This window comes from Nelumbo lutea, chromosome 4 (genome assembly GCF_056320005.1).
Source record: "Nelumbo lutea isolate HS-2025 chromosome 4, American lotus-T2T, whole genome shotgun sequence".
NCBI classification, from domain to species: domain Eukaryota; kingdom Viridiplantae; phylum Streptophyta; class Magnoliopsida; order Proteales; family Nelumbonaceae; genus Nelumbo; species Nelumbo lutea.
Genome location: NC_142687.1, coordinates 16,302,803 through 16,325,323, shown reverse-complemented (window position 1 = coordinate 16,325,323; position 22,521 = coordinate 16,302,803). Strand labels below are relative to the sequence as shown.

Sequence of the window (22,521 nt, the reverse complement as noted above, 5' to 3'; positions counted from 1 at the left end):
TCTACCAATACAAGACCCAATTACAGTTGCATCCATTCGACCAATACCCCACAATTCCTCTACACCCCATGCTTACCAAATGCCTTATTGATGAGCTAAATACAGCCAGGCCCACCATTCCAAGCCCATTTGGCCAACACAAAAGAACACTTAAAACCCCCTTTCACCTCCAAGATTTCGTTTGTGATCTCCCACCTTCCCTAGCCCCCCAATCCAACTCAGCTAGTACCTCATATTTAGAATAAGAACCCACCACCTTTATTCAGGCCAATGCTAATCTGCGATGGCGGAAGGCTATGGCTGATGAGATTTATGCTCTTGAGCATAACAATACTTGGACTCTTGTTGATTTACCACCTAGAAAACGAGCCAATGGATCCGAGTGGATATACAAAATTAAATACAAAGTTGATGGTTTAGTTGAATGGTTCAAAGCTTGTTTGGTATCCAAAGGATGCAACTAAGTAAAAGGTTTGGACTATCATGATACCTTTGCGCCAGTTGCAAAATTATTAACTATTTGATGTAGCTGCCATTAAGAAATGGGAACTTCATCAATTCAATGTTAATAATGCATTCTTACATAGAGATCTCCATGAGGAAGTGTATATGGTCATTCCTCAAAGCTTTGCCAAAGATGGTGATAATAAAGTTTTCAAACTCCAAAAATCCCTTTATGGGTTCAAACAAGCCTCTCGCATGTGGTTTGAGAAATTTCAGCAAACCTTTTTCTCACTAGGCTTCCAACAATCTCATATTGATTACTCCCTCTTTACATCCATAAATGGTGACTCCTTTGTCGCAGCCCTGGTTTATGTCGATGATGTTCTACTTGCCGGCAATGATCCTTCTTGTATTTCACAGCTCAAACAATTCATCAATGACAAGTTCCACATCAAAGATCTTGGGCCTCCTAAGTATTTTTTGGGCTCGGAAATTGACCAATCTCATGATGATATATTTCATACGAAAAGGATTACAAGCCATCAACCACTCCTATGGAAGTTCAACGACATTTTATTGACACTTCCAATCCCATTCTGGATGATCCATCATGCTTCTGGCGCCTAGTTGGATGACTAGTTTACCTCATTATCACTAGGCCTGACATATCTTTTGCCGCTAATACCCTAAGTCAGCATATGCATCAACCCCACCAAGAACATCTTGGTGCTACACTTTGGGTGGTCAAATACCTTAAAGGAACTCTCAAGCATGGCATATTCCTTTCAGCTTACACTAATACTGTTCTTCATGGCTACGATGACTCAAATTAGGCGAATTGTCCGATGACTAGGTGATCCACTATTGGATACATCATCTTATTAGGTTTTACGCCCATTTCATAGAAAACAAAAAAACAGCCAACAATCTCCCATTCCTCTGCCAAAGCTGAATACCGCGCAATGGCATCTGTTACAGCTGAATTAGTCTAATTTATCATCTACTAGCTGATCTCATTGTTCATCTATCATCTCCAATGCAATTGCACTGTGACAATAAAGCAACTATACTTATTGCCACCAATTCCATTTTCCATGAGTGGATAAAAATATAGACATTAATTGCCATTTTGTTCATGAACTAGTTCAAAATGGTGTTCTAAAGACCTATCATTTCCATTTTCCATGAGTGGATAAAACATATAGACATTGATTGCCATTTTGTTCATGAACCAGTTCAAAGTGGTGTTCTAAATACCCATCATTTGCCTCATATCAACGAGCCAGTTGATCTCCTAACAAAGGCAATTCCATATGAAAAATTTCACATACTCTTGTCGAAGCTGGGCGTCTCAATCGTTTCTTGTGCACCAACTTGAGAGGGGTGATAGAGTAAGAGTCATGGGACACATGATCCACTTGTAACAATTAGTTACTTATCACATTCAATTATTCACCACCTGTATGCTGTATTTATTAATACATGCAAGCAATGAAACAACGGTTTTTGTTGGTGAATGATACTCATAAATAAATAAATAAATAAATAAATAATAATAATAATAATCAGTTTAGGGAGGCAACCACTTGTAGGTCCTGATTGTACAGGACAACAAATAGGTAGATTTCTACGGCCACGTCTCTCTATCTCCGGCTCCGATCTCTGTTTTATTTTGTCAGGGGCTCCAGACTCACCACTCACCATGGTCGGAACAGTTGGCCTGAAATATGAGATTACATCTGCCCCACACAGCGCGCTCTAACATTCACATCCAAACCGTGCATTGATAACATCTCCCAATGACAAATACGGAAGATGTTCCCAATGCACGCTCAGATGAGCAAACCTATCTTATTTTCGAACTGTTACAGATGGCACATTCAGCTAAAACCCTGCTCTGCGGGTGACGGTAACCTTTCCACGGGCCCACAGCCATGTCATCTGGTGGGTTGCTTCCAAATATTGGAAACCGAAAGTTTTGAGCAGCTTCCCCCCCTCTCTCTCTCTCCTAGTAAGCCCCTCTCTGAGTCTCCCTCTCTCTCTCTCTCTCTCTCTCTCTCTCTCTCTCTTTCTCTCTGAGATCGACCGGAAGGATCTCCTACCTCTGCAAGGCGTTATACTTGTACCTACTTTTTCGCTCTGATCAGAGGGAGGTATGTTCAGTATGGATGTTTCAATACCCAATTGCCTTCATATTGCTTATCTGTTTTTCACTGATTATTTCATCTGAAGTCGGTACCATAGGGTTCCTCTACCCTTCTGTTTACTGAGCAGTTATTTGAAATTCTCTGCCTCCTGTATGCTGCTTTAATAAAAAGATTTGTGCGAGGCAATTGATATTTGCAGCAGGGTCTGTAATCTGTAGTTTTTCCAGTCCCACCCTATAACATTTCAGGTTATTTAAATATTTTGCGCTCTGAAAATTCGAGGATCAACATAATACCTATTGAAGAAATATGGTATTTTTATGGTTTCTGTCTGTTGATTTTTGCCTCGTTTCATTTATTTCCATACTTACTTTTTCGCCATGGAAGTTGAGTAACCTTCGGAAATAGAAGAGTAAGCTCGCCCTTCGTTTTGGGCCTGTAATTATTTCTTCCAGGTTTGGTGCTTCTGGTTCTTCTACATAAGCAACACACTCGTTAAAGTCTTGAACTAATTACAGAATGACTATTTATCAATTAAAGCTAGTCTAGATATGCTGTTCCATAAAATTGAGTTGATAATGAAGTCCTCCCAAAACGATTTTCTTTAGATTTGAATATAGAGCATGTGCTTTTAGGAATCCCCAAATAGTGGCTCGGTCAAGTAATCCTTATATTAGAAGTTAGAACAATGTTGATGAGATGGTTTTCCGATCATTTTAAATGCGATAATAGTTTTGCACCGGTGCTTTAAGCCAATTGTGATTGGGAAGTGCAGGGGCAAAACTGCCATTCTGGGGAAGGTGAACTTTAAGCTTTAGCTACCCGAAATTTGCGCTTTAAGAAAAGTTTGCACAGAAGTAATGAGCTTTCATTGTTTGACCATACATTGTTCCTTAGAGTGGAAGCCGAAAGATAAATGCTTTTTCCTTAGGCTGCCTTCTGTGCTGCAAGTAGATAATTGGATTGATATGTGTAAGCATTTTCTTATTCTGCACTGGTTGACTTAAATATTTAGTTGGCAGAAATAACTCATGTTTTTATATATTTTCTTTTAGGGGTTTTTATTGTTCAGTCCACCCCTACAAATCTGAACTTTTACTATCTCAGAAATTGCTACCCAACCAATACTTTTGGCTCTGTTTGTTTGTTTGCAATGCAAATCTGAACTGGATGCAGGTTTTGCACCTGGTTCAGTTTTGCATCCATTTGTTTGTGACTGAAATTTGCACTTGTGCCTGTTGCAGAATTTGAACCTTTTTAATCCCATTTGCACTAGTTTTTCAGATGCAAAATTTGCATTAGTTTTTCAGATGCAAAGTTTGTGCCACCTTCTTCCAAACACAGATCTGTTGACCACAAAAGGCTGGTCACATCTGTGTGCACCAACACCACAACCACACATTGGGAGCATCTCCTGTGAATGACAATAAATAGTACAAGAGATGTTCCCAATGTGTGACTGTAGATGTAGATGTTGTGTACACACGTTTTGTGGTCAGCAGATCCGTGCTCCCTTCTCTTACGTTACTCCTCTTTCATATAAAATGGGATCATATCATTTTACTTCTCACAAACAATGAAACAAACAAGACAAGGTCAAATATGAAGCAAAAGTAAACCAGAATAGACAGTCAGTCCATTTGCACTCCCATGCATTTACACCTGTGCAAATTTTTGCACAGCAATGGGGACTTTATAAATGGTTGATATGATTATTGCATGCCAATGATTTAGAGTTTAGAATAAGTAAGCTTTAATTAAGATCTCGTTTTCTTTCTTTTAATCCGTTGTGCACTATCAGCTTCTAACATTTTATTTGCTCTTCTTTGTTTGTTGTGCCTATCAGGTCTGAAGAACTTAAGTCCATCATTTTATTTCATAAAATTTTAGAACCATGGACCCAAGTGGTTATACAGTGGAAGTAACAAGTCTGTCTCCCAATGCGACAGAGAAAGATGTTTATGATTTCTTTGCTTTCTCTGGCACAGTAGAACATGTTGAAATTGTCAGGTATTAAAAGTCTCATAACATTTTTGACACTAGTTTTCATTCACTCTTCTTTTTAATATCAGATTTTGGTTTCTATCTAGATACATTTGGATTCCATTCACAAATTGTATCTTTCCCCTTCAAATTCATTGTACATCAGCCATTTAAATAAATAAGAAAATATTATTTACTATCTTCATCATTTTCTATTCAATTGTTTATTGGAATTTGATTATTTGATCTTAGCTTCTTCTTTAATTAATTTAAACATTTTGAAACTAGACTTTTACCAATTAGCAAATTCATTGATGATTCAATTTGTTTTTGATCACATTAAATTGTTTCAATGAATTTTTTGAGATGGATCCCAAGAAACCTCAATCATTTGGCTGATGGGTTAGCAAAATCTGGTTTGGGAAGGGACATCTTGTATGGAGCTAATATAATGCCTTACTGCTTTATCCCCTTTCTTTTTTTCTGTTGAGGTTTGTACACATTTCATCTTTTTGTTTACAATATTGTACAAGTTATCTTTCCTAAAAATAAAGTTCAAACGATTCCAATAATATCTCGTCCTTCTACATTCCTATGGTGTTCCACCATGCTAGCTACAATAGTAAAGGGGCCATTACTTGTTGCAAACCGTGCAATGGTAAAATCTTGGATTGGAAAGCATATGATAACATGGGTTCAAGTTTGAGAGCAGCAATTTTGTGCAAAAAAATGCCAAAGATTAGGACCATGTCCAGTCTACCCGTCCCAAGACCCCAGATAGCTGGAACCAACATTGCATAGTGGCCTTAAAGCTGTTAGAACATGTGCAACCATCTAATTAGGTGATTCATGAGATATTTTAGTCTTCTTCCTCCTATTAATTGAATCTGTCCTAAGTTGTAGCTTGATGTAACACTCTTGTCTCAAGGATGACTTTGATATGAACGGTAGTATAGTGAATCTTCTTGGATGGTGATTTGAGAGATAACTTTTTTAATTGAAAAGACTTGTCTTTTTTTATCAACATGTTTTAGTTCATTGAATTCCGATATGGATTCCAATTATTCCTTGTTTTCTAGATGGATGAGTATATAATTACAAAAAAATAACCCTATGGACCAAAACCACAACAGACAACACTACCTCTTCAAGCCAAGTAGGACAGGGCAGTATGTAAATATGAAGAGTCTGATCTCCAAGAACTTTTGAAGCTAACACAATTACCAATATGTTGATTTGGCAATGAACAAGAATGCAACAGACTGATTGGAAGTTCTTGGATATGGACTGTATCTCCCTGAGAACCCAAAAGATTGGCAAGAAGTCATCTAATTTTCCCTCTTCAGTTATGAGATGATTTACAAAAGAATCAGCATCTACCTGTAATTCTCTGATTCTGAGTTGATCTTCCCCTGTGATCCCAAGTGTACACTTGTGGCTTCAACCAAGAGAACAAACCCACTGGAGATCCTAGCTTATGTAGTAGATACAAGATTTCCCTCTGGAATTTTTGATAGTTGTTCTCAGGCTGGCCATGGTCATTGTTGGGATAATTGCTACTTTAGTATTTGACTTTCTGAAGATTTCTCTTTTCCATAGGTTCCAATGGTCATTAATTCTACAGATGAATAAGGTTGGGTAGCGACTGTTGTTGGAGAAGATAACACTATTGTGTATTTTACAAATTTATCAACATATCAGGATGGCAGGATGTATTAGGATCTGGTTTCTTTGTTAAAAGCATTATCACACAGCACCTAAGATTATTGTTGACTCTTCATACTGCATAACAGTGGGACAGGATTCATGTAGGATTAAATCAGTCAACAATGATTCAACTACTCAATAACTCTAAGTATCTTATGCTTTTGAGGATGTGTATTTAAATTTTAAAACAGTTCTTAGATCATTGAGATGATCTCTTTATAAGAATTCGTGTACCTGGGCTAAGTCATAATAATCGTTTTTCTGTGCTTTCAGTTGCAATTGTAAATTTTCAAGATGATACAGATGTCATTCTACTAGTTTTAACTGTTAAATATTGCACACTGATGCATCTCTATCACTGACAACTGTGTTAAAATGTGTGTTGTTCCTTGTGACTTTAACCAATTGGTGAGGATAGAAGTTCCTTGATTCATCTGCTGGAAAAATACCAAAAAAAAATCTTATAATTTTTCATGCATGTTATATTAACAACGTTATTTAATTTCTGATATGGAAGAATGTCTTTAATAGATGTGGAGAATATGCTTGCACTGCCTATGTGACATTTAAAGAAGCTCATGCCCTGGAAACTGCTTGTTTGCTCAGTGTAAGTTTCATGCAATCTGTGGTAAGAAAAGTTGGTTTATGTACTGGGATACATTGATATCTTGAATGTTTCAGTATTCAATACAGAAATACCTAGTGTCTAAAGAATGGTGTACGCAAGATGAAGTGTATATGGCTTACAGAAGCATGACTCAAAGACGACATATTTAGGAATGTCATATTGAAACTTATTGAGTTCTTGTTATCTTAGTTGCATTTCATGAGTCTTGCCTCTTACTCATTTACTTTAATTTGGATTTTATGATTTTATCAAACATCCAAAATCGTTTTCACTTTCGTTACTTTTAGGCTGCTTGGTTTGAAAGAAAAGGAAGGGAATTTAAGTCAATTAAGGAAGAGGCTTCTATTCCTTTCTGATGAAGGAAGATTTGGCCCGACCTCTCTATTATGTGACACGTGGCAGAAACAACAGCTCGGCAAAAGGGGCCAAGCCTAGGCGGGAACAAGGGGACACACTTCGCCGAACTGACCCTTGTAACAGCTCGGGATACACTTCGCCGAACTGACCCTTGTAACAGCTCGGGATACACTTCGCCGAACTGACCCACCTTGTAACAGCTCGGGATACACTTCGCCGAACTGACCCACCTTGTAACAGCTCGGGATACACTTCGCCGAACTGACCCACCTTGTAACAGCTCGGGATACACTTCGCCGAATTGACCCACCTTGTAACAGCTCAGGATGCACTTCGCCGAATTGACCCACCTTGTAACAGTTCGGGATACACCTCGCCGAACTGACCTGCCCTATAGATACTTCCGAGCTCAAGACCGCCTCGCTCAGCACTTCGCATCACCTTCTGGGCACCAAAACCAAACAAGTCGTACCATGCCTGACACTAGGGAAGTCCGTGCCCGAGGGCGCCACGCCTAACTAACTTGGGATTTGACGTTTGGCAGCAGCACTCTAAACGGCCACCTGCCACCGCCACTGACACCGCCATCTCCAGTTAGACGGTTAGGCAGTGACGGTTCTGTCTCAGCAGAAAGGACGACGGCCAAATTGACAAGCACAAGGGTAATCATACCCGATCTAACAAGGGCCTCGGGACGAGTACACGAAGTGACTATAAGTGCCCCCTGCCCCCTCGACAACGGAGGTATGCAAACTTTGCGCTATCTGGTATTACCTTGCTTTTGAAGGATTCTAACTTGAGTTTCGGAGCCTCTACACTGGGTTCCCCCCGGAGTTTTCCCATATCTTCCGTTTTAGGTTCCCTGCTACCCCGTTCGGAAGCAAGGCAGCGGACAGCTAAGACCAGCCGGATCGCGCTCCATCAATTGGCGCCGTCTGTGGGAAACGCTTCAAAAAGCCTCCCTCCAAACTTCGATAACCCCTTTTTCTTCAAAAAACCCAACACTCATGGCCTCCTCCAGCAACACCGGACGTGGCACGGAGACAAACGCCACCGGGGAGCAACTTCAGGTCCCCGTAGTGTGCGTTGGATAGTTCACCATCCCCCTTTCGGCGGATGGGATCCCCATCTTGAACGCGCCACAAGCAGGGGCACCCGTAAACCCTCCTACCACAAGCATCCCCTTTCCTCCCCCCATTGAGACAACCTTCACTGAACCAACTCCCGTCCCCCTGGCAGCTAGCCAAAACCGGTTGGAGGACCTGATGCAGTGCATGCGGGCAATGCAAGCCCAAATGCAACAGTTCCAGCAACACCAGCTTCACCAGCACCAAGTGCTGCACAACATCTCCCAGTATCACTATCAACAGCAGTTCCCCCAACTGCCATTGAACCAACCACTACTTCCGCCTCGCCACCCCGCTACGAGGCCGGTCAAGGCCTCCCCGCAGGATGGGCGCCCCCGCCAGGCGAAGGCCTCCCGGCCCCAGAACCACCCCAATAGCCAAGCCTCGTCTCCAGGCCGAAGAGAGAAAAGTGTCATCCCTGCCTCGCAACCCGCAGGCGGGCCGGGAACCTCGCCCGCGAGGTTGGCACCCCAACGCTCCAAGCCCGAGCTCCTGCTCATCGAAAACCGATTCAACGCCCTGGCGGCAGACTACCAGCATCCCGGGCCCATCGAGCTCGGTAACACGGAGGCCAGCAGCGTTAGCACAAGGCCCGCTCAACGGCGAAGGCGCCAGCGAAGTCGCAGAACCGCCACCCGCGCCTTGTCGGAATTCAGAGGCAAAGACACTAGCTCGGACGAGGTAGGGGCTGCCCCGGTTCTCTCGGTTCCTTCCCCCCTCGCATCGGAACTCCTGGCGGTCCCCTTACCCAGAGACTTCAAGCTCCCACCTCTGGACAAGTACGACGGGTCCTTCGACCCCAACGACCACGTTGACGCATTTCAGTCCCAAATGCACCTCGCCAGGGCCAGCGAATCGTGCATGTGCGTGGCCTTTACCACCACCCTCAGGGGGTAGCCCGCACTTGGTACAGGAACCTGGCCCCCGGGTCGATAAAGTGCTGGGCCCAGTTCGTGCAAGTCTTCACCACACACTTCGTCACCAGCCGACGGTGCCCCAGAACAGAGGAAAGCATCTTCGGAGTAGTCCAAAGAGAAGGAGAATCCATTCGGGGCTACATCAAGCGATTCAACGAAGCATGCTTGCAGATACCGCGGTTGGACCCCGCAGTGCAGCTCGCGGCGGCCAAAAGAGGGGTGACGCACAAAGAATTCAAATGGCACATGGTGGCCAACCAGTCCGCAACCGTGGCCGAATTCCTCAAACTCGCGGATAAGTTCATGAGGACAGAGGAAGAAATCAACCAACGAACCGAAGGCGGGAACGAGAAAAGAAAGAGAGAAGGCAAGCTCCCCAGCCCGGTGAATAGGAAAAACCCGACCCGGGAGCCGAAGCCGAACCAGTCATTCCGGGCCCCCCAGCAGTTCGGACGGACTACACGCCGTTAAACACGAGGCGGACAGAGATCTTAATGACGATCAAAGACGCTCCGTACGTTAAGTGGCCACCTCGCCTAAAGGGAAATCCGAACGAGAGAAATAAGAATTTGTATTGTAGTTTCCATAGAGACCATGGTCATAGCACCGAACAGTGTAATAACTTCCGGGACGAGATAGAGGGGTTCATTCGTCGCGGATACTTGAGAAACTTTGTACAACACAGGAATAACAATAAAGCATGTCGGCAAGGGGAGCACGAAAAGGATGCCCCCGAGTCTAGCAACAGACCTGCCGAACCGTTGCAGAAGCAGCCTCCGGAAGAGAGGCCAGTTTGGGGAACCATCCATGTAATAGTGGGAGGTTCGGTGGTAGCGGGGTGTACCTCGGCAGCAGCCCGGACTTCAGTTCGCGAAGCGGCCCTCAAAGAACGGAACCCCCCAAAGAGACCAAAGACCGAAGAACCAATCTTTTTCATGGAGGACGACGCGCGAGGAGTCCACTACCCCCATGATGACGCGCTTGTCATTAAGCTAAGGATCAACGGCTTCGAGGTCAGGCGCGTACTCGTAGATTCGGGCAGCTCAGCGGACATCCTCTTCAAATCAGCATTTGACCAGCTGCAGTTACAGAGGAGCGAGCTGAAGCCCGCGAACACTCCCATGGTAGGTTTCAGCGGAGAGGAAGTTAGGCCCCTCGGAAAAGTAACTGTCCCTGTGGAAGTCGACACATGGCCTTGTGCGGTCAGAGTCAACCATGATTTCCTGGTAGTCGCGACCCCCTCCCCATACAATGCCATAATAGGGCGGCCAATCACGCATATCCTACGGGCGGCGGTCTCCACCTACTATTTGGCCATGAAGTTCCCTACGGACTTCGGTATAGGGGTAGCGCGGGGCGACCAGCTCGAGTCCCGCAAGTGCTACGTTGCCGCCCTGAAGGGAAAAACCAAGGCGGCCGATGACCTCGAACTGGAGCGGCCTGCGGAGCAAGGTGAGGAGCGAGCTTCGCCCACGGAGTAAACAGTCGCAATCCCGACTTCCGCTACGGACCCAGCTCGCACACTAAGCATCGGAGCTTCCATCGAAGACCCCCTACGAGCCGAACTGTCAGACTCGTTAAACAGAAGAAACTTAACTTAGCCCCAGAATGCTAGAGAGTGGTCGATGAGGAGGTCGAGAAGCTCCTCGCAGCAAACTTCATAAGGGAAGTCCATTACCCGAGCTGGGTGGCCAACCCGGTGTTGGTAAAAAAGGCAAGCGGCAAGTGGCGCATGTGCGTCGACTATACCGACCTGAACCGAGCTTGCCCGAAAGATTGCTTCCCCTTCCCCAGAATTGACCGCCTAGTGGACACGACCTCGGGAAACGAGTTGCTAAGCTTCCTGGACGCCTACTCGGGCTACAACCAAGTTAGGATGGACCCATCCGATGAGGAAAAAACCAGCTTCATAACCGAGTTCGGCCTGTATTGCTACATAGTCATGCCCTTCGGACTAAAAAATGCCGGGGCGACTTTCCAAAGACTTGTAAATAAGCTATTTCGGTCCCTGATTGGTACGGAGATAGAGTGCTATGTAGACGACATGGTCGTCAAGACTCAGTTTTCACAAGAGTTAATACAAGACTTAGATTCTGTTTTCCAAATCCTGCGTCAGTTTAGCATGAAGTTGAACCCCAACAAGTGTGTCTTCGGCGTCACCTTGGGCAAGTTCCTAGGCTACATTGTCAATCGGCGCGGTATTGAGGCCAACACGGATAAAATAAAAGCCATTCTAGATATGAAACCACCTCGGAAAGTAAAAGAGGTTCAGAGGCTAAACGGCCGCATAGCCGCTCTAAGCCGCTTCTTGTCTAAGTCAGCAGACCGCTGCCTACCCTTCTTCAAGGCAGTCAAAGGCAAAGGGTTCGAGTGGACCCAGGACTGCCAGTTCGCGTTTGACGAACTAAAAGGTTACCTCGCTAGTGTGCCAACCTTAGCCCGACCCGAGGTGGGCGAGGTCTTAGAATTGTACCTCTCGGCGAGCGACGAGGCGGTCAGTTCGGTACTGATAAAGGAAACAGACCGGGTCCAACGACCCATATATTATGTTAGTAAAATTTTGCAGGGAGCAGAGGCAAGGTACCTGGAGATAGAAAAACTAGCATACGCCCTAGTAATAGCAGCTCGGAAACTCCGCCCGTACTTCCAGGCTCACACCGTCATTGTCCTAACTGACAAACCTCTTAGACAAGTTTTACTCAAACCCGAAGTCTCCGGTCGACTGACGAAATGGGCCATCGAACTCAGCGAGTACGACCTCCAGTACAAACCGAGAATCGCTATCAAGGCCCAAGCTTTGGCAGATTTTATTGCCGACTGCACTTTCAGCCACGAAGCCCCACAGGTCGAGCCCGAGGTCCCTAGTTCGGGCGAACCCGGAGCTCCTGAGCCCACAGAGTCCGAACCCCGTGAAGTAGCAGCCAGTGTGGCATCTCTCCTGGTCAGGCGAAGCGCGAGCTGGGATGAGGAGCCCTGGATCCTTCACGTGGATGGTTCCTCGAACCGGCAAGGCAGCGGAACAAAAGTAGAATACGCACTACGCTTTGAGTTTGCGGCATCCAACAATGAGGCAGAGTACGAAGCACTGATCGCCGGGCTGGACCTAGCGCAAAAGGTGAAGGCAAAACACTTGGTCATCTGCAGCGATTCTCAGCTCATGGTAAACCAAGTTACCGACAAATACGAAGCACACGATCTCTCCATGATCGCATATTTGGCCAAAGTAAAAGAAGCCCTGCTCAACTTCCGGTCACACATCATCAGGCAAATCCCGAGGTCAGAAAACACTGAGGCTGACACCCTGTCCCGATTAGCCAGTACGAGTCACAACAATATGAGAACTGTGTACATAGAGGACTTACCTCGGCCTAGTATTCTCGGGGGGACAGAGGAGGTCGCTCCCGTCTTAGAAGCAGAGCCGAGCTGGATTGATCCACTCGCGAGCTTCCTGATAGATGGAACCCTCCCTGCAGAACGCAATGCGGCCAAGAGGGTGCAGCGCCAGGCGGCCAAATACGTCATAATAGACGAACGGTTATACCGACGGTCGTACACGCTCCCCTATTTGCGTTGCCTGCGACCTACCGAAGCCGAGTTCGTACTCCGCGACACTCATGAAGGCCTGTGCGGTGGACACTTGGGGGGCAGAGCACTCGCCCAAAAGGCACTTTGACAAGGATACTACTGGCCAACGATGAAGGCAGAAGCTGTCGAGCTCGTCAGAAAATGCGACAAGTGTCAGAAGCACGCTAACATCCACCATCAACCTGCCTCCGACCTCAAATACCTCGCCAGCCCGTGGCCCTTTGCACAATGGGGCATCGACCTCCTAGGGCCATTCCCACCAGCAATAGGCGGAAGAAAATTCTTAGTTGTTGCGGTAGATTATTTTACGAAGTGGATAGAAGCCGAACCTCTGGCAACTGTTACGGCTCGAAACATACATAACTTTTTTTGGAAGAACATAGTATGTTGGTTCGGGTTACCTCGAGTTCTAATCTCCGACAACGGCAAACAGTTCGAGGATATCAAGTTCCAAGAGTGGTGCCAGAACATGGGGATTCGACAAAATTTCACGTCAGTCGCGCACCCGCAGGCAAACGGTCAGACGGAAGTAATGAACAGAGCCATCCTGCGGGGACTGAAAGCACGTCTGGATCAAGCTAAGGGATTGTGGGCCGAAGAGCTACCAAGTGTCTTATGGGCTCACCGAACGACCGAAAAAGCAGCCACGGGAGAAACCCCCTTCAACCTCACCTACGGCACTGAAGCAGTGATCCTGGAGGAAATCGAAATACCAACGTTGCGATTAGAAACATACGACAATCGGACGAATGGAGACGAGTTACGCACCAACCTCGACCTACTAGACGAGGTAAGGGACCTCGCGCACATCCGAACAGCGGCATACCAGTAGCAGGTAGCTCGCTACTACAATAGCAGAGTAAAGCAATGAAGCTTCCGAGTTGGCGACCTGGTCCTCCGTAAGATTGTGGTGCCCGAACCCGGCATCGACAAACTTGGACCTAATTGGGAAGGGCCCTATAAAGTAAAAACAGTGCTCGGGGGCGCATACGAACTCGAAACCTTGGAAGGCAAATGAGTACCTCGAACATGGAACATCGTGAACTTGAGGCGATACTACCTATAAACCACCTAGCGAAGTGGACGAAATCAGGCCCTATGTGCCACAAGGCAAGCCGAGGAACTTCGGCGTAGACAGCACATTATCAGCTCGGCAAAAATTCAATTCGCGGCATAAAAGACCACGGAAATTTAAAAACCCGGCAAAGAAACAGCTCGGGGAAGATGAGCAAGGGGAAAAAGACACTCCATTGCAAGAAACAGTACATTGGCAAAAAAAAAAAATTTTACATGCCCGGAGCCACTTCGCCATCGGAAGGCACTTCAACAACACCCGAAGGCCCTACCTCTCCTTCAGAGTCCGGCTCGCCATCGACAGCATTGGCCATCTCCTGAGTTATACGCGAAGTGGTTATGGCACTTACATCGAGGTCGGGGTACGTATTCCGGATCATCCACCGGCTCAACTTGAACCCCCTCCTATAAGAGTCCACCATCAGATCGTCAAAACGCGGGGAGGCAATGTAGTCTTCAACTGCCTTCTTCTTGGCGTCTTCAATGCCTTGGGAAAAAATCTGTGTTCTCTCCCTAATGTCCTCCTGAAGATATTCGACTTGATACTGCAAATCCAACTTCAAGTTCGCCATATGCTTGACAACTACCCCCATGGCCTCGGCGTCACGCTGAGACCTCGCCTGTCTGGCCATCGCGACGCGAGCAGCCTCTTCAGCAGCATAAGCAGCCGCCTCAGCAGCTCTGGTATTTGCCTCTGCAGCACGGAAGGCTTCTTCAGCAGCATGAGCGGCAGCCTCAGCAGCTCGCGCCTGTCGCGAGCTCCTCTCCACTTGGGCCGCCGAGGCATGAATCGAAGAATTCACCTACCAAAAGAAACAAGTGAGCAAATGACAGCAGAAGCAACAGAATAAAAAAGGAAGACAGAATCTAACCACCATGGCATGTGTTACGGCGCGGCAAGCGACCTGATTCAAGGGAAGATCGGTCCATGCCGTGACCTCCTCGGGGAAAGTAGTGTCCCTACTCTTCTGAAGAGCGTAGTTCGGTGTCAACACGCTCCTAAACTCCCCTTGAGCTCCCGAGCCTGAGGGCCCAGCCTGCGTATGAGCAGACCCGGAGTGAGCAGGAGCACTTGAGTACGCAGGAGCGCCTGTATGAATGGTTTCAACGTAAGGCGCCCCGACAGTCTCGTGCACCGGTGGAGTCACTTTGGGCTCCCTGGGCAGATCCTCTGGCGTATGGTCTGGGGCTTGGGGCTCCTCATCCAGGGGCAGCTCGGTACGAGTTCGCTTGGCGACCCGCTTCCTCTTCATACCTTGGAACAAACGCCCCCACGAGTTCTCTCTGCGTCCATCACACCTACAGAAACGAGTTCGACATCAGAAAAAAATGAAAGAACAAAGCAAGCAAGAAACCGCATAGCTAGAAACCTACCCGAACTCAGGCCGGCTGCAATAAGCTTGGCCTCCGTTAAGTAGTGGTGGCACTTTAAGCCTTGCCGTGCCCATTGCCGGAGACCCTTCACCGTCTCTTTATCAAGAGTTACGCCCAAATCGGGAGCGGCCTCACCCCACTCGGTCTGAAAGGGCCATCCTTGTGCACTTCGCACGCCGAAGTAGTCCCGCTTCCAAGCCGGGACCTTATTAGGAAGATCGTGCAGAAGCTTGAAACCCTGGCGAGGAGAAAGGTAATACGCCCATCTCCCCCCAGGAAGAGAACCCGCCTGTCTCTTGAGCATCAAGATAGAGGAGAATATCTCTAAGTCTAAGGGAAAGTTCTGCTCGCAAAAAAGGGAAATTGTCCCCATCAGGTTCCGAATAGAGTTCGGATGAAGCTGGCCAATGGTGACACCGAAGTGGTTTATGACTTTGACGAGAAGGGGATGGAAAGGAAGTCGCAACCCTGCAGCGAACTGCTCTCGAAAAATCACGATCTCGTCGGGACCGTGTTCCCAAGGAAAGCTACCCGAAGGAATAAAATATGTGTACCCCTCAGGAAGATTGTAAGACAGAAGTATGGATTGAAGCCCCTCAGGCGTCATGGTTGAAGGGCCAAACCGGTCTAGCATCCGACCTCGGCAGGAGGTAGACGCCAAACTGCCCGAAGCGATACGACCTACTGGTTCATAGTCCTCAAACTCCACCTCAGGATCACTGAGGCAGTCTGGGGACACGGCTCGGTTGGTGGAACCTACATCGGCCCTACTCGAAGAATCGTCTGAGCTATCAAAGCTAGACATTGGGGAAAAGACGAATTCAAGAAAGTACTCACCGGAAAGTTTGAAGAAAAACCAAAGAACCGTGAAGACTGTATAACCAGCCTTGACGCGAGCTGGAAAAGACTTGGACGCGAGCTGAAAGGTTGGACGCGAACTCAGTAGACAAACCGCAGAAGTGACAAAACAACCGGGGTCCCCCACTATTTATAGCTATAGTAACCAAGAATCGACCGTTCAGACCGAAGACGATCCGACGGCCCACATTCTTACCGTCCGCACAACCCTTAAGATCGAGACGTGATTGGCGCACGTCTTTCCGAAAAAACCGAAACGTCAGCGCACGTCTTTTTGAAACCGACGTCGCTTCGACACGCGTCTTTTCGAAACTGACGCGCAACACGTCTCCCTGACAGTCGCCCGCGCACGTACAGCAGTGGTGCGCCTTTTTGAAATGACCCGCTATCACGTCCCAACGGCGCGAATTGGTTTGAAATTTAAAACGCGCGGTCACAACCACCAGCGTTCTTGAGTAAGCACGTTTCCAGCCTTCTCGGAAACCGAAAGAACTCTAGCAAAAGCGTCTCGTGCAGTGAAGGTTCGAAGGACGGGACAAATCCACCAGCTACCTCGCGAAAACTCCCCGCACCATGGCAAGACCCCTGGCACAAGGAGTGGGGGGCAATTGATGAAGGAAGATTTGGCCCGACCTCTCTATTATGTGACACGTGGCAGAAACAACAGCTCGACAAAAGGGGCCAAGCCTAGGCGGGAACAAGGGGACACACTTCGCCGAACTGACCCTTGTAACAGCTCGGGATACACTTCGCCGAACTGACCCTTGTAATAGCTTGGGATACACTTCGCCGAACTGACCCACCTTGTAACAGCTCGGGATACACTTCGCCGAACTGACCCACCTTGTAACAGCTCGGGATACACTTCGCCGAACTGACCCACCTTGTAACAGTTCGGGATACACCTCGCCGAACTGACCTGCCCTATAGATACCTCCGAGCTCAAGACCGCCTCGCTCAGCACTTTGCATCACCTTCTGGGCACCAAAACCAAACAAGTCGTACCATGCCTGACACTAGGGAAGTCCGTGCCTGAGGGCGCCACGCCTGACTGACTTGGGATTTGACGTTTGGCAGCAGCACTCTAAACGGCCACCTGCCACCGCCACTGACACCGCCATCTCCAGTTAGACGGTTAGGCAGTGATGGTTATGTCTTAGCAGAAAGGACGACGACCGAATTGACAAGCACAAGGGTAATCATACCCGATCTGACAAGGGCCTCGGGACGAGTACACGAAGTGACTATAAGAGCCCTCTGCCCCCCCGACAACGGAGGTATGCAAACTTTGCGCTATCTGGTATTACCTTGCTTTTGAAGGATTCTAACTTGAGCTTCGGAGCCTCTACACCGGGTTCCCCTCGGAGCTTTCCCATCTCTTCCGTTTTAGGTTCCCTGCTACCCCGTTCGGAAGCAAGGCAGCGGACAGCTAAGACCAGCCGGATCGCGCTCCATCACTTTCCTTCCTTTTCTTTCAAACCAAAAATAGCTTTAATGGATAAGCATTTAATCTTTATGGATATGCATTTTTCTCTTTATGAGAATAGTACGTTGTAACTTGTTAAGGGCCCGCGAATAGGATCTCGTCAAAGGTCGGTCAACGGGGAAAACCTCCTGTTTTCCCTTGTTCCTCCCTTTTCTTGAGGAACCTATCTTGGCGCTTAAATGGTGATTATTAAAGAGATCACCCCCTCTCCTCTGCTATTTCTTGATTGGAAATTTCGATGCCTTTATTGAATATCATCAGCTCCTTTAAATAGGAGATTACAAGAAGATAGGAGTCCTACTTTTAGGAAGACTCCCTACTAATCTATACTATTGAATTTATCTAAGATAGAAACAGATAAGAAAAGAACACTGAACATATAAGATAGAACTGTATCTAGCTAGATAAGATGAGAACACTGAATTAGATAAGATGAGAACACTGAATCTTGCACCCTTTACTGTTGTTGTCTGCGGCGATATTGCTTCCCAATAAAAGCGTCCACAACATTACTCCCCTCTTGGACTAAGAGCTTGTCCTCAAGCTCGAATTCAGGATAGGTGTCTTGAAACACAGTCAAAGGAATCCAGGATAGGTGGAATGATTTTTCCCTCCTGGATCGGGTTCCAATGAAGAGGGTTCATCCTTATCTTCCTCTTGTTCCACTAGGAGGCAGAAAAGTCTCTTGCACTTGTGCCCTGCTGAGTAAGGTTCATCACAATTAAAACACTGTCCCCTCGCCCTGTGTTCCGCCATCTCAGCCCTGGACAAGTGCTTAATAGGGGGTGCAACAACGCTGCTCCCCACCCTGGATGCCGAGCTGGAATTGTTGCTTGTTTGTGGTTTCTGTTCTTGGCTGGCTGTTGAAGATGGAGCCATTCCGAGTGGTTTCGGGGATGCCCATGCTGTTTGAGGCCACCCTATACTAATACTTCCGCGGTTGAGTTGCAACTTGCGTTCAAAGGCGCGAGCCAAATTCATAGCAGTAACCAGATTGGGGGGATTTTGCATCTCCACATCCACCCTCAAAGTTTCTGCTAACCCTGCGGTGAACATGTCAACCTGCTGGTTTGGTTGTACCGATGATGCTCTTGCAAGGAGGGTCGAAACTGACACTGATATTCAGCCATCGTTCCCGTCTGTTTGAGGTTGATTAGTTCGCCTAATGGATTGCTTGTTAATGGGAGCCAAATCTGAGAAGGTAGTAAGATTTGAATTGGGTCCATTTGAGCCCGGGTTCCTCCTGCTCCAATCTATAAAACCAGAGCTGCGCCTCCTCCGTCATGTGGAATGCGGCTAAGCTTACCTTGTCTCTGTCCTCTGTCCGTTGGTTGCGGAAGAATTGCTCACATCTGTACAGCCATTCCAAAGGATCTCCAACGCCATTATAGGAAGGAAACTCCAGCCTGTTGTATTTGGGAACGATTGCGGCTCCCTGGGCGATGACCTGCTGTTCGCCGGACGGTTCTACCATGTCTGGTCGGCGGCCATTTGTGGTTGCAGCCCCTTCTGGATTCCTTTCCTTGCTAGAAAGATATAACTCCATCAAGTGCCTTAATTCTCGAACGTCGTCCCTGATCTCGTGCACCTCCGTGCTGTTTTCCACGAGCTTGTGCTCCAGTTCATGAACCCTAGTCGTCAACTGCTCATGGTCACCCATGACGCCCTACTCTGATACCAGATTGTTAAGGGCCCACGAATAGGATCTCATCACAGGTCGGTCAGTGGGGAAAACCTCCTGTTTTCCCTTGTTCCTCCCTTTTCTTGAGGAACCTATCTTGGCGCCTAAATGGTGATTATTAAAGAGATCACCCCCTCTCCTCTGCTATTTCTTGATTGGAAATTTCGATGCCTTTATTGAATATCATCAGCTCCTTTAAATAGGAAATTACAAGAAAATAAGAGTCCTACTTTTAGGAAGACCCCCTACTAATCTATACTACTGAATTTAGCTAAGATAGAAACAAATAAGATAAGAACACTGAACAGATAAGACTCCCTACTAATCCATACTACTGGAAACAAATAAGATAAGAACACTGAACAGATAAGATAGAACTGTATCTAGCTAGATAAGATGAGAATGCGGAATTAGATAAGATGAGAACACTGAATCTTGCACCCTTTACTGCTGCTGTCTGCGGCGATATTGTTTCTCAATAAAAGCATCCACAACATAACTCAATAAAATCTATTACAATTCAGACTTATATAATTTGGTACACTGTAGTTCAATTGGTCCTAGTAGGGTCTATTTGATGGTTTTCAAGATCTATAAAAGCAGTACTTTATTGTTTTTACTTCAAATACTCTAACCTGGTTGCAAATTTAGAGCTGTACTGAACCACTCATTTCCAGTATTATGCATCATTACAATTCCAGTTAGATCACTTCTTTTTTCTTCATCAAGTTCAAATTTGAATATCTCAGGGAGCTACAATTGTAGATCAACGTGTATGTATTACTCGCTGGGGGCATTATGAAGATGAATTTGATTTTTGGAATAGGCCTTCATGGAAGCTGGAAGATGAAACGAGCTCAACTGTAAGTAGTTTTCTTGATTTTTAGTTTGATAATTAGTTCATTATGGCTTCCCAGACACATCAGGCTACACCATAAGTTAAGTATCTTGATAACATGTCAAACTTTGTATTTGGATGATGGATTCCTCCAATTTGATTTTCTTGAACTTGCTTGAATATGGCCAGTGAAGGAAACAGAATGGGCTGCCCAATTATATTATCAATAGCAGAGGATCAAAATGAAAGGCATAATATGAAACATGCCCAGTTAGAATAGCCACTGGTCTGGTTGCTGTCCAAAAAGAAAGTGCAATTAAAAGCTAGAATCATCTAAGCAGGCTGTTTTTAGGGGCTATTGCTTGTGGCAATGGTAAAAGTCATGGGTTGACAAATGTGAGAAAGCAGATAACACAGACCCAGTCTGAGAGCAGCCACCTTCATATAAAATCCTCCTATAGCCATGACTAACATTGGTAATGGCCCTTATCTATGCAGGCTATTTTTGTTTTGTGGAGATACCTTAATAAGAGACCTATTAAAACTTTCATGTTGTCAGTAGGCTATTTACTTAATGTAACTTTGGATTTGATCATGACCCATTCCTTATTAACAGTGTATTAGCTGCAGAGGAGATTACAAAATCTGTTCATTCAATAAGAGATGGTATTGAATAGTCAAGAATTCAAGTTACACTCAAAGAATCCGACTATCTTTACATTATCTCTAGATCTTTTATCATCCTTTGTTTCTTTCCCATTTTTCATTTTAATTTTTTGGGATTGTTTATCCTCCTGAGGTATTTGCAGGCAGCACATGAAAGTCGCATTGTTCCCACTCCGGGAGAAGCAGTGACAATGGCCCAGGAAATGGTGAAAGCCATGCTAGCCAAAGGATATGTACTGGGGAAAGATGCATTGAACAGGGCCAGAGCCTTTGACGAGTCCCATCAAGTCTCATCTTCAGCTGCGGCCAAAGTCTCTGAGCTGAGCAAGAGAATTGGACTTACCGATAAGGTTTGTGCAGGAGTTGATGCTATTAAATCAGTGGATGGAAAGTATCATGTGTCGGAATCCACCAGATCAGCCCTATATGCGACAGGGAGAACCGCTGCAGTAGCTGCCAACACTGTAGTCAACAGCATCTACTTTTGCAAAGGAGCTCTCTGGGTGTCGGATGCCTTGAGCCGAGCAGCCAAAGTTGCTGCTGATTTAGGTAGTCATGGTGGTACTAAAAAATGAAAGTGTTCAGCTAAATCGGGCACAGCTTCTTGATGATGTATATTTTTATATCTTAGTAATTACATTTGGTTGTGCTTTACTACATGTGGCCTCACTGGGTTCATGGTGTGTTAACATGATATCATGCCCCAGAAAGCACCAGAGAATGCTCTTTTTAGGAGGTTATGTATAATCTCATTTTGTAATATTTTGTATTGTTTTTTTTTCTCTGATTGCTGTTTGACAATAAAAAAAATCTATTAATCTAATTGGTTTATTCTAGGGAGCGTCTAGGGTGCTATGATGTGTGTGCTTAAATGGTTGGGCATGCATTTGGATATTTCAAGGAACAACTAACAAGGGAAAAATGAAAAGAGCCAATTAGTTGCCATTATAATTATATAATATGCAATATTGAAAGGGAGAAGCAGGATTGTATATTTGTATTCCATAAGACCTGTTTTAAGTTTTAACCCCATCTCTATGACACACCTCAGATGCAGAGTTGATAGTAGCCCAAGGTCGATCACACCATCCCACTTCTAAAAGTTAATTAATCAGTGTGAAGTGAGAAGGTGGAGAGCTGGTATTGGACTTAGTGTCCAAGCAACTCTTGAGGACAAAACATGAGGTGCCGTACCAATGGTTACATGGGAGACGAGTCTGGATAAACCATACATGTACATTGGGAACATCTTCTGTAATTGTATTTATTATTCATGAAGAGATATTTTTAGTATAAAGTAAGATGTGGTTGTGAGATGGTGTGAGGCCTGTTCTAAAGAATATGTCCCAATTTATTGGTCTGTCCATGTCAGCATGTATCTTTATTGAGAGATTATTTATCTATTTTTTCTAATTTATATATATATTTTTTATTTTAAAAATATAAAATAGTAATCATTGTTTATCTTGATTAGATTAATAAAGTTGTACACTATTAGAGAAAGACTTTTGTATTTTTCAAGGACTCTTATTTTAATGCATGTTATTATTACATTTAAAATAGACATTTGAGAGAGAGAGAGAGAGAGAGAGAGAGAGAGAGAGAGAGAGAGAGAGAGAGAGCCTTTGGGTAAATAAGTTGAGGTTAAA

General features: G+C 45.7%; 1 protein-coding gene across 1 annotated transcript; it reads left to right on the top strand.

Annotated features, from left to right (window-relative positions):
• Positions 1-2,139: 2,139 nt before the first annotated feature.
• LOC148854189 (RNA-binding (RRM/RBD/RNP motifs) family protein) lies at positions 2,140-21,708 on the top strand. Its single transcript, XM_088985561.1, has 5 exons — positions 2,140-2,597; positions 4,438-4,601; positions 6,813-6,888; positions 20,118-20,231; positions 21,016-21,708. Exons 2-5 carry the CDS (start codon positions 4,486-4,488, stop codon positions 21,445-21,447), a joined length of 738 nt encoding a protein of 245 aa, XP_088841687.1. The 5' UTR covers positions 2,140-2,597; positions 4,438-4,485; the 3' UTR covers positions 21,448-21,708.
• The last annotated feature ends 813 nt before the right edge of the window (positions 21,709-22,521 follow it).

Excerpts from the sequence above, each read along its gene's own strand:
- LOC148854189 (XM_088985561.1), top strand. The coding sequence starts at position 4,486 with ATGGACCCAAGTGGTTATACAGTGGAAGTAACAAGTCTGTCTCCCAAT. Across the intron at positions 6,889-20,117 it reads AAACTGCTTGTTTGCTCAGT|GGAGCTACAATTGTAGATCA; the intron begins GTAAGTTTCATG and ends TGAATATCTCAG. Across the intron at positions 20,232-21,015 it reads AAGATGAAACGAGCTCAACT|GCAGCACATGAAAGTCGCAT; the intron begins GTAAGTAGTTTT and ends AGGTATTTGCAG.